Source organism: Uranotaenia lowii, chromosome 2, assembly GCF_029784155.1.
Source record: "Uranotaenia lowii strain MFRU-FL chromosome 2, ASM2978415v1, whole genome shotgun sequence".
Lineage (NCBI taxonomy): Eukaryota > Metazoa > Arthropoda > Insecta > Diptera > Culicidae > Uranotaenia > Uranotaenia lowii.
Genome location: NC_073692.1, coordinates 79755759 through 79771365, shown reverse-complemented (window position 1 = coordinate 79771365; position 15607 = coordinate 79755759). Strand labels below are relative to the sequence as shown.

Here is a 15607-nt window from a genome sequence, read left to right as displayed (position 1 = left end):
ATTTTAGGCTTCCATAAATCCTTTTATTTTTTTTTTTTAACTTTTGCTAATTAAATTCGTTCTCAGACTCAAAAATTAAAAAAAAAATATAAAAACTCAATTTGTTTTTATTTTTTATTTTGCAGATAATGTGAATAAATTTGCGCAAAATCAGGGCAATCGGAACATATCGGATTTTTCCCAAATTTTGTATCAAATATCGGCTAGTCCGGATGAAATCTGGCAAGCTTAATATAAGGTGGTATGAGTCTTATGGTTTTAAAAGCCGCTTTCAATAAGAAAGGCTACGAACATTACAGCCAATCTGCAAGATTCATACATGTTTGCCAAAAATGCCTACTTATAATAAAATGTGTGTCTTTTTTATGCCAGCCTTACTAGGTAAGATGGTCGGTCAAGAATTTAAATCACATTCTTTTTTTTTTGAGTTTTCTTGCTGGCTGGATGACTGGATCTCATTTTGGAATTTGAAAGCTGGCTAGGATAGTAAATAGAAGTAAAATATGGTTCTTATTTCTGTAGCGGATCTTGAATTCGATTGTTTGTGATAATCTCTTAGGTTTTACATGGGTGCCAGTGAAATGTAGACAAAATTTAACCCAGATTTTAACTGATTTTATAAACCCAATGGGCGATGGAATCGAAAAGTTATTCTTTCTTTCCTTAAGAAAACCCCATATGAGAAGAGGCGAATGAGCTAAATATTTAATGCCTCTATAAATAAATCAATCAATCAATCAAAAACCCATATGATCTGTTAAAAGTTGGGTGAAATTTTAGTTGCATCTCATTAGCGCTAATGCAAAATTATCACCCAAATTGGGCAGCGCTTCCATCGTCTACTGGGAAATCTTTGGATTAGTCTGAATCAGCATCCAGAAGTACAATATGTTGACATCCTAGTAACCAAGTTTATAAGGATTGTTGATAACTGCGAAGATTGCTACTGTTTTGCCTCGGTAAAGTAAAACAAAAATGACAAGTTCAGGCTTGTTCTCGAGTGGCAGCGACTACAAACAGATTCTGAATAGATTGAAAACTGAATTCGAGAAACGTTATAATGCATCCAAAGAGACCACTCTTTCATCACTGAACAATTACGATATACTGAAAATAATTGGAACAGGCGCTTTCGGTGTTGTAAAATTGATCCGCAAGAAAAATTCCGATCAATACTACGCGATGAAAATTTTATCTAAGGCCCAAATCGTACAGCATAAGCAGATACAACACACGATCAACGAGAAAAGGATCCTTCAGAGCGTGAATTTCCCATTTCTTGTTCATTTGGAGACCTGTGCCAAGGATAATTCGTTCGTTTATCTGGTGATGCCGTTCATTAACGGAGGTGAAATGTATTCGTTATTACGATCCAATAAGCGGTTTAGTGAGGATCAATCAAAATTTTATGCAGCACAAATAGCGCTTGCACTCGAATACTTGCATTATTTAAATTTGGTGTACCGAGATTTGAAGCCCGAAAATGTTCTGATTGATCATAAAGGGTACGTTAAGATAGCGGACTTTGGATTTTGCAAGATGATTCGAGATCGGACGTGGACGCTCTGTGGCACTCCCGAATATTTGGCACCGGAACTGCTCCAATCTAAAGGATACGGCAAGAGCATCGACTGGTGGACATACGGTGTTGTCGTGTACGAAATGGTTGCCGGATATACCCCTTTTTATTCCGTGGATCAAATGAAAATGTTTGAGAAAATATGTAAAGGAAAATTTCGATTTCCAGCCGATTTCAGTGCCGATCTTAGAGATTTGGTGAAAAACATCCTTCAGGTAGATTTGTCCCGAAGGTTTGGAAATTTGAAGGATGGAACAAGCGATATTAAAGGTCACCCGTGGTTCAAAGGAACGAACTGGATCGCCATGCTGAATGGGGAAGTAACGGCTCCATTTCTACCGAAAATCAGCGGTCAAGGAGATACATCTCGTTTTGATTATTACGAAGAAAGGAATTTGAAAGTTGCATCCAAATGCCAATTTGTGAAGGAATTTGCCGATTTCTAGAATACGCTTAACGTTGGTTCTCTTTTTGTATGTTTGTATATCAATGTATTGCATTCAATGTTATAAAAAGATTGATTTTTTAAGACTAAATTTTTTTGATTTGTAAATCGGTTGAACGTAAATACATTAACTGATCTAAAGTAAGTATCGAGCTCTATTTCGCCAGGGAGTCGGTGATTGAAACTTTATGCAAGCCATTCGAACAAGTTCCGACGCGTGTATAATGTGGGAATTGCGAAACATAATATCTTAGTCGAACACTAGCGCTGAGGAAGTTGTTTGCAAAATGACGGCACCTGCTGCGAGTAGTTTAAGGTATTTTCTATTGACGACGTCATACGATCGTGGATATGATTATCGATATTATTATTTGAGCGAAAAGCCGAAGTTGAAGGCAAAAAATGATGTAATTTTTATGTATAAAAAAGAAGCAAATTTTAATATCTTCATAATAACCAAACTGTGCCATAACCTATTTCAATTCATTGCCATTGATAATCAAAATTTAGGTTAAAATGGCGTAACCTCATTCATGAACTAGCCCTAACGTCCTTCGATGCCATTCTGTAGCTATTTTATCGTAGTTTTTCCTTTGAAATGCGTAAACTTGTTCTGAGATTTGCGGTGATGCAATTCGACGAGACCGTTCGGCGACAACACAGCTCAGCTGAGAGCTTACCGTAGCTACAGTCCCCGTCAGCCCCACTTTTTCAGTTCCTCCCCAAGTCTGTGGCTTGGAGACGTCAACTCAACTAGCGGCATTCGTGCATGTTAGTTGATGTTTTTTCTATCCACGTTTTATTCAACCGATTACTACAAACCGCCGGCACGCGAGCTAAACTTTTCCTCGGCTGTACCTATACCTTTACAAAAAAATAGCAGCCACAAGGGCCTTTAAATCGCAGGTCTCTAGTTCAAGTCTATTCGGAACCGCACTTAAAATTATCAAATGGTTTAATGGCCTCTCCATGCGCATTATTTATATGTATCTACACTATGTATGCATGCAGGTAAGTACGAAGCCCAAACGATGATGTTATCTTTGTGGCTAAAAGAAGAATTTTCGTAGATATGAGGTAATAAAAAGGGTCATAGCCACTTTATGCTTTAATCGATTCGGAACCATTCTGTCAGCGATATGATGTCTGAAGAAAAACCGATAAGCCGAATAGTTTAGCTAAGTATTCTACCGAATAGTTATTTTTAAATTTATACAATAACAAACTTGTCAAATTTTTCAAATGATGTTGGATAATTTATAAAAAAAAAATCCAAAAGTTATGTTGGAAAAGCTACACAATCACCAAAAACTTAATGTAAAAAAATTTAAATCATCTTAAATGTATCTTTGAATTTTTCATTGTAAATCTTGCTGAAGAATGCTGTCAATTATAGCTTTGTACTTGGATTATTGGCTAGTGATATAGCTCAGTTGGTAAGTCAGGTGCTTTCTGAGCCGATGTCCTCGAGTTCGAGCCCAAGAGTAATCGAACACAGTTGTTTCGAATAAGTGTCCGCCAACACCTACGTTGATATAAAGTCGCGAATGCCATAAAGATGGTAATACGACTATAATCGAAACAACAACAACTTGGATTATCGTTTATTCCAAATTTTCTTGGATATACTTATTCGAGCCTGCCGTAAATTCAATGAAGAAGTCACGATAAGTCAAATCTACTCAGAATTGTTTAAAAAATTTCAACCGAATTTATTAGCATTAATTGCTTATTCAAATAAAAATTCAAATTCCTCTTTGAGTAGTTTTAGTTTTTGTTTCCTTAAATGATTTTTTAGGGAAAATAAAAACTAACATAATTTTATTTTAATTTTCCGACACGATTTGAACGCTGCTGATGTGATTCGATGGAAAATTAAAATTTCATTTTTTTTTTAAATTTTCTTCTTGGTATGTTTTTTAATAACGACAAAAAAAAAAAAAACAAAACTGACACAAGCTGCAGAAAAAGATAAAATTTCAAAACATTAAAAAAAATTACTAAAATGACGAAAATGACCATAACATTAAATGTTACCAAAACCTAAAAAATGACAAAAAATGACGACAAAACCGAGAAAATTGTTAAAATGATTTTTTTTTGAGAAAAATTTTAATAACCAAAACGACAAAAAAATGCCAAAAATAACAAAATGGTTATTTTTATGTATTTTTAGCTGATCCGGTGTGCTTTGCTAGACCCTGTTCAAATTTTTATTTGTTTTTGTAGGCATTTTTTGAATCAAATTTTAAAATTATTCAAAGCAACAACTTTAAAATTAGGGTTGCAGCTCGATTACAGAAACTTGATCTCTAAATTGGTTTTTTTTTAAATCTAAAATTTTAATATTATTTAAGCTGTTATTAAAGCTTCTTGGCCCTTGGGTTCTTTCATTATGCTAAAACGTATGTTTTACAGGTATGGATTCTCCACGGTTTTCCAAAGTGGGAAGGATTCACGAACTATCATATGAACATTATTAGTATCTAAATAAAGTCATGTGCCACATTTGGGTCTATTTGTTAGATGAGTTTTCGAGTCATGTCAAATATTCGAACGCAAACAACCTCTCTTATAAAATAAGTCATCCTTTGCATAATAATTTCTCGATATATGCTATATATATGCACAACTTTTCATTTTCAAATTCTCGGTTTTTCCCGGTTTTTCCCGGTTTTCCCGGACGAAAATTCAATGTTTTCCAGATATTGGTTGTCCATTTTCGTCGGTATATAGAAAAATTATCAACTTATTTCATTGATTTGGTTGTTTCATAACACTCAAATAATTGAACACTTAGAGGAATTCGATTCTATTTTAAGGTTTCGTTCGCGTTTATATAAATGATAGAAAAAACATCCTAAACAAAATCGTTATGAGGATTTAAATCATGTTTACAAATTTTTTGATGTGTTCCAGATATAAATTGTGTTACTAAAGCTCTCAAAATCCACGTCTCTAGAATTTAAAATTGTTCTGAGGGCGTTCAATCATGTAACTCCCTTGTCACAGTAAATTCAGTAAAAATGCTGTTTTCAGACGTTTTACAGTCAGTAATAAATGCATCTTCAAGTGTAATATAAATTTTTGCCAAATATTTATCATACTGATTCACAGAGGATTGTTAATAATTTCTCATGTTTTTAAATCACGGGGCAATTATGAACACTTATTCTTACGCATTGTTTGATTATCTAGACCAGTGGTTTTCAAAATTTTTTCCTTCACCGCCCCCTTTTGCTAAATTTTTGAACACAACGCCCCCTTAGCAAATTTATGAGAAAAATTTAGAAGAATGCGAATTGGTATCGTTGAAAAACCATAAGCTTTTGAAATATTATTGCAGAATAATTTGAAACGTTCAATGAAGCACATTTAAAAATAATTATGGTTGACTTGAGAAGATCGAAAATCCAACGCATAACCATAAATTCTAACAAGACAAAACTCAAAATTCATTCAAAATCAAATGGCTTCAAACCCCAAGACTAAAATTGAAAAATGTTAATATTCCAGGACAAAAACTTAAACTTGAAAAAAAAACTAATAGCAAGCCGCCTATCTTAATTCTGGCAATCAGAATTCATAACTAATTTAATTTGCTTTTTATAATTCACAAAATATTTACTATTCATTCAGTGAAATAGCATAAAAAGTATAATACATAGTATTATTTCTTGATTAAATAAATTATTAAACATTTATTTATCACAATTACAGACTAAATTTGAGTACTGTTTTTATAACAAGTCTAAAAACTTTACATGGGTTCTAAGAACTAATTCCGACAATTTAGTGAAAATCGAATAATTTTTGATGTTTAATCATGAAAAAACAAAAGTTTTTTTGGCTTGTTAGCATCCTTCTTTTTCATTTCCAAAGTCAATGATTAAATCTGTGACGACTTCTTGCACAGATTCTATATAGAATAATTTTTGCCAATTTTTTTAAAACAATTCATTTTTAAGATTATCATGCATTGCTATCCAAAAGTTTTGTTTTGCTTTGTATTACCCAAAGTAAACTTACAGAACCAGATCAATACTTATTCAAATCGTATGCGAAATCTGTAACAATTTAAAAATAATCTGTCTAAGATTGTGACTTACAGAGACAAAAACTTGCCTAACAACTCTGTGAGTTTACAGATATTTCTCCTTAACCTGGCTATTATTTGGTTTTCAGAGTTCTTCAAAGTCGTTTCATCGTTGGGCATTGAAAGTTCTCGTCGTCATTCCAATTCTAAGCTGTTTCGTAATTTGTGAAAATAGGAGAATAAAAATGAACCCACCGCCCCCTGAGCTCTTCTAACGCTCTTCAAATTTCAAAGTTGAGCTCAGCGCCCCCCCCTAAAAGTCCTCAACGCCCTCAAGGGGGCGGTAGGAACCACTTTGAAAACCACTGATCTAGACTTATCTTTAGTTTTTAAAATACTAATAACCGTCAAGATCTTGGAAATAAACCGTTATACAGTACTTTTTCGATTTTATCACGGTCGAAAAGGATTTCACCGTGAATATGGCGAAACCGTGAATTTGGCAAAACTAAACATTTAAGTGGAAAAAAGTATTTTTATTGTCTTTAATCAATAACTTATAATTTTTTCAGTGGTGGAAATGTTTTGTATCAACAGGGTTGCTAGCGATTTTTCGTTTTTAAATTCCAAAGTTTTTCCCGGTTTTTCCCAGGTTTTTTCCCGGTTATAAATGATGATTTTTCCGATATTTTTTATACTCGTTTTTTGATTTAAAATCATGGCGAATTAAAAAAAATCAATATAAAAGGCTTCAAATTTCTAATAATTGTATCCCAAAACTTGTTAACCGATTAGAAATCATGGCAAACATTCCGGCGTCTTGTAACACGTAGTCTTTTCGATTCAAATTTACAGGCTTTCATGATTTATTTTAAAACAAATCTAACGAACTGGGCATCTAATCGTTGTTTTTCTCCACAATTTCAAAAATTTTGCAAAAAAAAGTCCGGTTAAATTGATTTTGAAACTGTAATGTTAGTACTTTTCAGCCAATATAAATTTTCTAGAACTTCTATTGAGTTCTAGAAAAAAAGTATAATTTTTATAGAAGTATGTTAACAATACATCGAAACATACTATAAAATCAACTTGAATGGGGATTTGTCTTACAAAACTTAAAATGATCAGATTGCCGAAAAATAATTAGTTATTTTCTAAATTCAGTTAAATTTTGTTTGTACAAATCCAAAGACATGATTTTCAAAAAAAAATTTCTTTTAAACAAAACAATGAATAACTGTAGTAATAGTCATTTGAACTAAAGATTCGTGAAAATATAGAAACCATGTATAAAACAGGGCTGAGGTTTGATTGTTTGAGTGTAAGATATTAATTTTTATCAGCGTTAAGACCTTACATTTCGGAAACTATAAGCAACAGCTTAACGTAGAATGAATTAAAAACTTAACACTTGCGATGTAATGCTTCCTTCCTCAGACCAATTAAAACGAAATACAAAATTGAAAAACCAATTTTTTTTTCTGATGGAAAAGAGGTGTAACTCTGCTTAAAAACGTCTCACGCTGCCAAATTATTTGCTTTTTGCATAAAATAATTTTACTAAACCTCTTCAAGTGAGAGTGTAATACCTCTATAAGCTAGAGTCGTTTACCTGACTAGATCAAGGAAGTTAGAGAAAATAACACTTTTGTGTTATTTTCTCTCCTCTTTATTGAAACTTACTCAGAAAACTTCGAACTGATGCATCAACTGGTGTGAGGTGGATTTTTATCAAATACATATTGAATAGTTGAATTCCTAGATCACTTTAATTCGTTTGTATGTTGCTGACCATCTATAAAAGAGAACCTGGTTAAGTTAGAAACCTCTTTAAGAGAGGAAAAAAGTACAGTTTTGTGTTTAGATTTGTCGATAATAATTTCATTATTAAATTAATATCATTTGAGTTATGCTTGTAAGCGGAGAGCGAAAAATCGAGATAACTCATCTTTCTCCGCAATAAGTGTTAACATAAACGCTTATTTTATTAATGAACGAAAATAAGCGATAGTGAGATAAATCTATATCGAGACTCTCAAAAATACTCTTAAATTTTGAAATAATTCTAAAAATATTTTTGAAACTTTGTAAAAAAATTTCAAAAATGTCAATTTTCCCGGTGAGGTGCCGAAATTCCCGGTTTTTTCCCGGTTTCCCGGTGACGTGATGAAATTCCAAAGTTTTTCCCGGTTTTCCCGGTTTTCCCGGTTCGCTAGCAACCCTGTATCAATAAATTTTGATCACAAGATGTAATTATATCGAAAATTACTAAACAAAATGTATTGATTTCAGTTAAAATTATTCTACCCTAGCTATTATTATATTTTTTTCTTGAAATAAAAACATGTAAAATATCAATTTGATAGTCTACATCTAATTAAAATGAATTATTAAGTTTAACAGTGGTTATCTCTAATGTCGATTTTAAAAAAGAGTTCAAAGAAAAATGCATCAACAAAAATTTTCTTCTGTCAATTTCAAATTCCAATATTTTAATCTTCACACCATTGATTAACTAGAAAGTTTACCTTTTCGAAAAATATTTCGAAATTTTCTTAACTTAGACTTTTGAAGTGTGTTTCTCGAAATTGTTTTATGAGCACAGATAATCCTTTTTTTCATATGTAGAATAACAGAAATCTTAGTCCATTTTACACATTTTAAGGCAAAGCCAGCACAATTTCATTTTGGTCTTCTAAAATTATCTATTCAAACAATACTAAAGGCTGTTCAATCAGGATTGCGCACGAGACCTTTCAAAAAAAAAACAAATTAAATAAAGAAATTAGAGACACATGTCATTTTCAAAAACGCTTATATTCACCCACATCTTTAAATGATTCACATAACCAAAAAAGTTGACTTTTTTAGAGCGGCTACTGAGAATACTGATGTTGATTATAACAAGTGTTTTTAAATCCAAATGACGATTTTTACACTATACAGCTAAAGTAAGCAGTTCAATGGTATTTTCATATTATTCAATACCTGTATACCATAACATAAACCATAAAAAATATCATGAACAAAGACGATCTACGCTTTTGAAAGAAAATTATGGTCCTGGAAATGGTTTCTGAATGATTTCTAAAAAAGCGTGTTAAATCGAAACAATAACCGTGACACCGTAACCAATAACAATCGAGCGTGAATATGGCGAGTATTGATAAAATCGAAAAACTACTGTACATAACTTTATCAGTTTCTAAAATCTGTGAAAATTAGAATGTATGAACAAGTTTTTTTGTTCGTTTGTGAATACAAAAATTCCCAATGACCAATAAAGGGAAAAAATTTAAAGACCACTAATCGTATCTAGACGCAGTGTTAAGATTCCTCTAGAAATATCGCCAACACTAAAAATTTTTACGTAACAAGAATCTTAACAGTGTTTATTATTACCCCATATAAACCTGGGTAATTATGAACAAATATAATTTTTTTTTTTTTTTTTTGTATGGGTTTATGAGCTACCTGGCTGACCCGGAAAGGAAAAACAGATCGGGGGACAGAAGAGGAAAATTTACATGAGAGTAGAATAGCTTAGAGTAGGATAGCGGCAACAGAGCCCGAGGGTTCTGAAGCACCAGTTTAGGGAAGCGTTAAGATAGTGCTCGACGGACTGGGACAATTGGGCCCTACATGAGCTTCGAGTTAACCCAACCTCCAATTCAACCGAGCAGTAACAGTATGGTAGCAAAAGTTATCATATGCTTACGTCTCGATATCATTGTCAGAAGGGTTCACTATCTTACCGTAGTTGAGTTATCCCTACCTGCCACCTAACCTTACTCGATGCAATAACTTTGAATTTATTATCGTTTTAGATTGACTAAAAAAACATATTTTTCGAATTCAGAACAAAACATCTAGATAAGAAGCTATCTCTCAATGCACCAATAATAGAATTTCGCTAAACACAAATAATAAGTGTACCAAATGTTTTGGAAATTAAAAAATAATATAGAGATACAATTATGAATTGCATGTTCAATATCTTTTGTACTATCATTGACTTATCAAAATAACAGGATTTAAACCATAATGCAAATGGCGATGCTGTTGTTCTAAAACCTCATTGCTAATTTTGAACAACTTCTCAAACAACTTTCCTCAATCTTTGGTTTGGTTAAAATGAATGTCAATTTTTAAAACCCCGATATTATTTTCCTGGACGAGTAGGTTCTTGTTTATCAGAATCATACCTTCTATCTTCTACATTCCTTATTTGAATTTCAAACCTAATCAAGCTATAAGATCGAACTACAATAAAAAAGTATTAAAACGAGAAAGAACTATGCTGTTCTTCTAAAATCTCGAACATTTACAACTTCACAGAACAACTTTCTTCAATCTTTTTCGGATGAAATAAATTTCACTCCTATTTATAAATCTCCAATATTATTTTGCTGTGCTATTATCTATCTTTTACTTCATTATTTAAATTTCATACCTAACCAAAAAATAGACAATTCTATCAAAAAGTTTTGAAACGCAAAGGAAATATTTTTGACAGAAAACTATCTAAACAGCACCTTAATCCAATAAGCCTCTAGTTCTTGTAAAATGCTTGATTTAAGAATAAGCCTTCGAAATTAATAAACCGCAAATGCACGCTTACTAGAGCATTGGGGAGAAGGAAACTGTTACTTTACCTTGCCTAGAAGCACATTGAACATTGAATACCTAACCATGCCAATTGTTAACATCCTCATCCATCTAATTCTTGTACAATTAAATTGCCTATCTAATTTTGGCAGTTATCATTCATTTACAATACTGTCTATTCTAATCTAACTTGCGCATAATGGAAAAGTGGAAATATCAACATTAAAACAACAAATTGTGATATTTCCACTGCGCAATGCTGTTGTTGTCCAACGGAAGGGAGGGCAAGTGTTTCAACTCCCATTCACCTTATCAACATGGATCATCAAAGAAAAAGTATACGATATTGAATCACCTTTTAATTTATTTTCTATGATCTCATATCGAATAAGGCTACGTGCAACCGCCCTCTCAGGTTTATGTTAGTTTAGAGTCTGTTTCCAAACCTTCAACTTCCATAAACACAGTAATGCACGCCGTCGCCGTGACCCATTACAGCCTAGGGTACGGATTACCCCATATAAACCTGGGTAATTATGAACAAATATAATTAAGGAATTATTTTTATTCATGATAACTTTAGTTGATCCTACCATTTTCCGAAGAACTTGTCTTCTGTTTAAGCTAAGTTCCAAAAATATATTCTTTAGAATTCAGTACAGATTTTTTAATACATTGAAAATTAAATATTTGCAAGAAAAAATCAAATTCTATTTTTGAATAGTTATTACAATTGTATTTTAAATAATTCAGTGCTAAAAAGTTAACTTTGGGACACTGAAAAAGTAATCGAAAAGCGATAATTTTCAATCCCAAACTATTTCTTGTCTGCAAAAGTACAGTCCAAGATCTACTTCATCACAAATTTTCAGTCATTGGTTATTTGCAAGACGCACTTTTTGTAGGTCAATTAATGGATTTTCGAAGGATTTTCAAAATTTTCATAAAATTGTGTATGCCACTCGTTGCAAAACTCGATTTTTTTTCAGCACTCGACGTTATTATCCAATTTGGCAAGCCCGTTGATTTAATTTACGACTCGTGCTAAAAAATAAACATTTTGCAACTCGTTGTAATGAATAACTAATAAGAAACCATTCACCAAACATTGTTTTTGCATCTTGAATTCTGACTTAAAAAGTTAAAAAATATGGGCAACAAGTTACAGAGTTAAACAGTTATTAAACAGTTTTGGGGATTATTCAACAGCATATCAAAGTTTGAGATATAGCCAAAATTCAAACATTTATTCCATTCAAATTCACCCTTTGTTTTTTTCTGTTTTAAACTAAGAAATTTAAGTTTCAGAATGAATATAGAAAAAAATTGCAAAAGGAATTTTAAAGATGATTTCTAAATTTATTATAATAAAATCAAAAGTATCATAAATCAATAAAAATAAGAACCAATTATTTTTGATTTTCAAAACGTAGTGAAATTAAATTTTGCAATTTAAATTTATTGATACTCACATTAAACCACCTAAACTATTAAAAAAAAATCTGAACTTCAGCACTCATGGATTTTGAGTTCAAAATAACATTTTAATACATTGAAATTGCAAATTTCGAAAGAAATTTAAAAAAGAACAATGTAATTTTTTGTAGTAGCCGTAAAAAATAAAAAAAAAAAACATTTATAAAGCCGCTCTTGCATACGACTCCATATTTGGTTCTGAACTTTTTTTTAAATATTTTTAGCATGCTTCAGTACTGTCAAACATTGCAAACTATATTTATAATTTAAAAAATACTGATCTCGTACATTTTTTTAACAATTAAAATTATTGAAAAACAGATCTTTTTTCTGGCAATAAAAGTATTTCCTTTTAAAAAAAATCTCAACGTTTTCATTTTTCATTCAGTAGTGGATAAACTTTATTATGCAGAACTATGAAAATTAGATAACTGTTCCAGTTAATAATAGAGTTATAACGTTTTTTGGAATGTCGGCTTGAAAACAACCCTTGTATCAGGAAAACAAATCTTATAGATTTCTTCAGACACATGCTTAGCTAAAACTGACTTTAAGGATTTATGCAAAAAACAAGTTGAAAAGTGTACAAATAAAATTTTAACAATCAAAAAAACTCAACAGTGTACATGAAATTCCACAAACTATGAGCTAAGTTATAAAATACAGATTACAGTACAAACATGATATGTACATATTTTCAAACCTGTAAAGCCTTTGTTTCACAAATTGGTGGTGCCGTCCTGAATTCGAATCATTTATCAGATTATGTCAAATCTAGTTCTTGTGATATTGGGTTTTAAATTACTAAGTTTTGAGTAAAACACATCATTAATAACTATTAAATTGAAAAGCACGTGAGTGTTTTGTGGAGGAATGGATTCTAGGTAACAAAATTAGGAACAGGGGTCGTCCATATCAATTGTTTGATGTTTTTGCGATATTGGCGTTATTATACATTGTATTGAGATGAAAATTTCCGCAAAGGAGTTTTGAGGGACGAGCAATCGATTCCAGGTTTTCGATTCAGGGTCAGGGGTCGTCCATATCAACCCTTTTATTTTATTTTTATTTACATAGTATTCCGTCTCACGACATAACTTGACGAACATAATTCCTAAAATTCACTCGGTTCATAGCAACCGTTCTCCAATTTCTCGGGCACCCCACGTTCGCCAGATCACGCTCCACTTGGTCTAACCACCTCGCTCGTTGCGCCCCCGCTCGTCTTGTTCCTTTTATATTAAACCTTTTAAACATTGGACGAAATTTTACATTCATTTTCTTTATTTGTTAAGAAAGAAATAAAAAAGGTAAGGTTTCAACCGAGAAATCCGCAAAAGTTAAGTGTGATCTTGAAAGGTGGACTCTCATGTGCATTTTTTTCACCATTTTCGGACTTTAAACGCCCGTTGGTAGCCCGAAGTGAAAAATTAAAACATTATTGATATTTGAAAACTAGCAAATATTTTGATATTACTGGCAATCGTTTCATCAGTGTGGGTAACAAATATTTCACATGGACACCCTCTTAAAATGAATTGTTTGCGCTGATAGTTGTTTTGTTTGCTGGAATGTGAGAATAAATTCAACAACAACGGTCGGTTTGTTTAAGGTTTTTCTTTACACAAGTGCACATAGTAAACTCGGGCCCAAATGTAGCTTGCATTGAGATGAATATCTCCGGCACACTACTTATCTGGCCCGTGTTGGCCTTGAACCAGAGCAATGAAATTCGCATTTTGTTTCCAGTTTCTTCGAACATGGATGAATTCTGAATTAAGTATGCCTACACATAGCCTTTTCATTTCATGAAATATCACTAATCCAATCATAAGGGTTCAAAAATTATTAACAATGCTCAAAATGATAGAATAAAAATAAGCACTCACCGCCATCACCAGCTCGAAGGGGTATTTGTAAATCCGAACAGGAGATTCGTACTTCTGCACCATATTGCTGCTGCTAGTATGTTTCCGCGATAAACCGTTTCAATATTTTTTTTGGGCTTCTTCCAAGCAACAATACAACCGTGAAGGTCGATAAGGGGGGAAGAGTCGGACGGACTTGAAAAATGGGTGCTGCTCGTTGTCCCAGACCTTGGGTGGGCTACTGAAGTAGGACAGTTTTCACTTTTTTCTGGTTAATTTCAGGAACGCTATCCTGCACTCGCTAGTAAAAAATTTACTTTTGTGTAACACACCGACTCACTTTCCCGAACTTCAATAAAGGACGAATAATTATTTGCCCACAAGTATTTCGCTTGTTTCGAGAAAAGTGGGCGGAAAACTGCTGTTAGTCTACAGCAGCAGCAGAAGTGGAATGAAAATTCCTTTCTTTCGAGCACCCGTATGAAACGATCATTAATTCTCTTGGAGAATGATTTTTCTTACACTTTCCACCACACTTACTGCCAGCCTCTGCACATTAGAAGAATTTCCTGCACAGCGGATGAATTTCTGGCACTTTTCTATAGCACTATAGCACTTTTCTATAGCACAATAAGCTAGCTCAATCAGCACAATTTATGAGAAAATTTCAGTATTTCAACGCTTCTTGTTCTCTCACAGAGGCTAGTTTGTATTCATGTATGTGCTTACACTCTGTGATAGAAAATTTCAAACTTCTCCATAATTGAGAACAAACAACTTTTTGTAATATGAAATTATTTATTTGAGTTTCTCGCTGCGATTGTCTTCTGGTGCGGCTGGTGCGTTCGTAAACAGATATCTGATATATTTTGATAGTGATGCATCAGTCGATCGTTTTTGTTTGGTAGATGTCAAATCACCTCCCAACGCATTTTCGTACTAAAAAAGAAAGATTTTGGAGAATTTTTTTCTATAACATTAAATATTAAAGTTCGAAAAATGATGGATATTTCCAACTCAAATTTCAAAACTTGAAAACGATTCAGTTTTAGTCGTTTTAGTTGCTTAACAAAAAGTCATCAAAAACAATTGTTTATACGAAAATATAATCTTTTATTGGCTAGTATTTTTGTGCACCGAGTTAATAGCAACAGTCTCATGTGTTGAGGTTAATTGTTCTAAATTGTACCTTGGAAAAGTTCATTTTTTTTTTGTAATTTCTTTATTTGAAACGGCTCATACCTTTAGGCTTTAAGGAGCCAAACTCGTTTTGTTTGATTACAATTGTGTGCTTATATCTATAGTTAACTTTTTGAAGAAAAGATAGAAGATAGATAGGGAAATGTGAAAATAAAAAGAATTATAGACGAAGATCAATAGCTTTTAGGAAAAGATATATTTCGAACATGTAGTCCAAGTCTATCACAGCCAGCACATCTCTCACTGGAACATAGGGTGGTTTTCCTCGGGCCCTAAGGGAGTCTATAAAATTCGTTCTGGCGACAAGATGGACCTCGCACGACCAAACAATATGCTCGATGTCATGGTAACCTTGGCCACAACCACATAGATTGCTGCCAGCAATATCAAAACGA

At 32.6% G+C, this 15607-nt stretch overlaps 2 protein-coding genes across 2 annotated transcripts in view; one reads left to right on the top strand and one right to left on the bottom strand.

The window, feature by feature from the left end:
* LOC129745860 (zinc finger protein 236-like) overlaps positions 1-14758 on the bottom strand; it is a 19488-nt gene extending 4730 nt beyond the window's left edge. The window contains exon 1 of the mRNA XM_055739228.1: positions 14553-14758. The gene's annotated coding sequence lies outside the window, so the exon portion shown is untranslated. The remainder of the gene's footprint in view (positions 1-14552) is intronic.
* On the top strand, positions 932-2036 carry LOC129745863 (cAMP-dependent protein kinase catalytic subunit beta-like). The gene has a single exon (XM_055739230.1). The coding sequence runs from the start codon at positions 976-978 to the stop codon at positions 2023-2025; it is 1050 nt and encodes a 349-aa protein (XP_055595205.1). The 5' UTR covers positions 932-975; the 3' UTR covers positions 2026-2036.
* Positions 14759-15607: the final 849 nt, after the last annotated feature.

Bases quoted from the DNA above. Each gene is read 5' to 3' on its own strand.
- LOC129745863 (XM_055739230.1), top strand. From the start codon at position 976: ATGACAAGTTCAGGCTTGTTCTCGAGTGGCAGCGACTACAAACAGATT.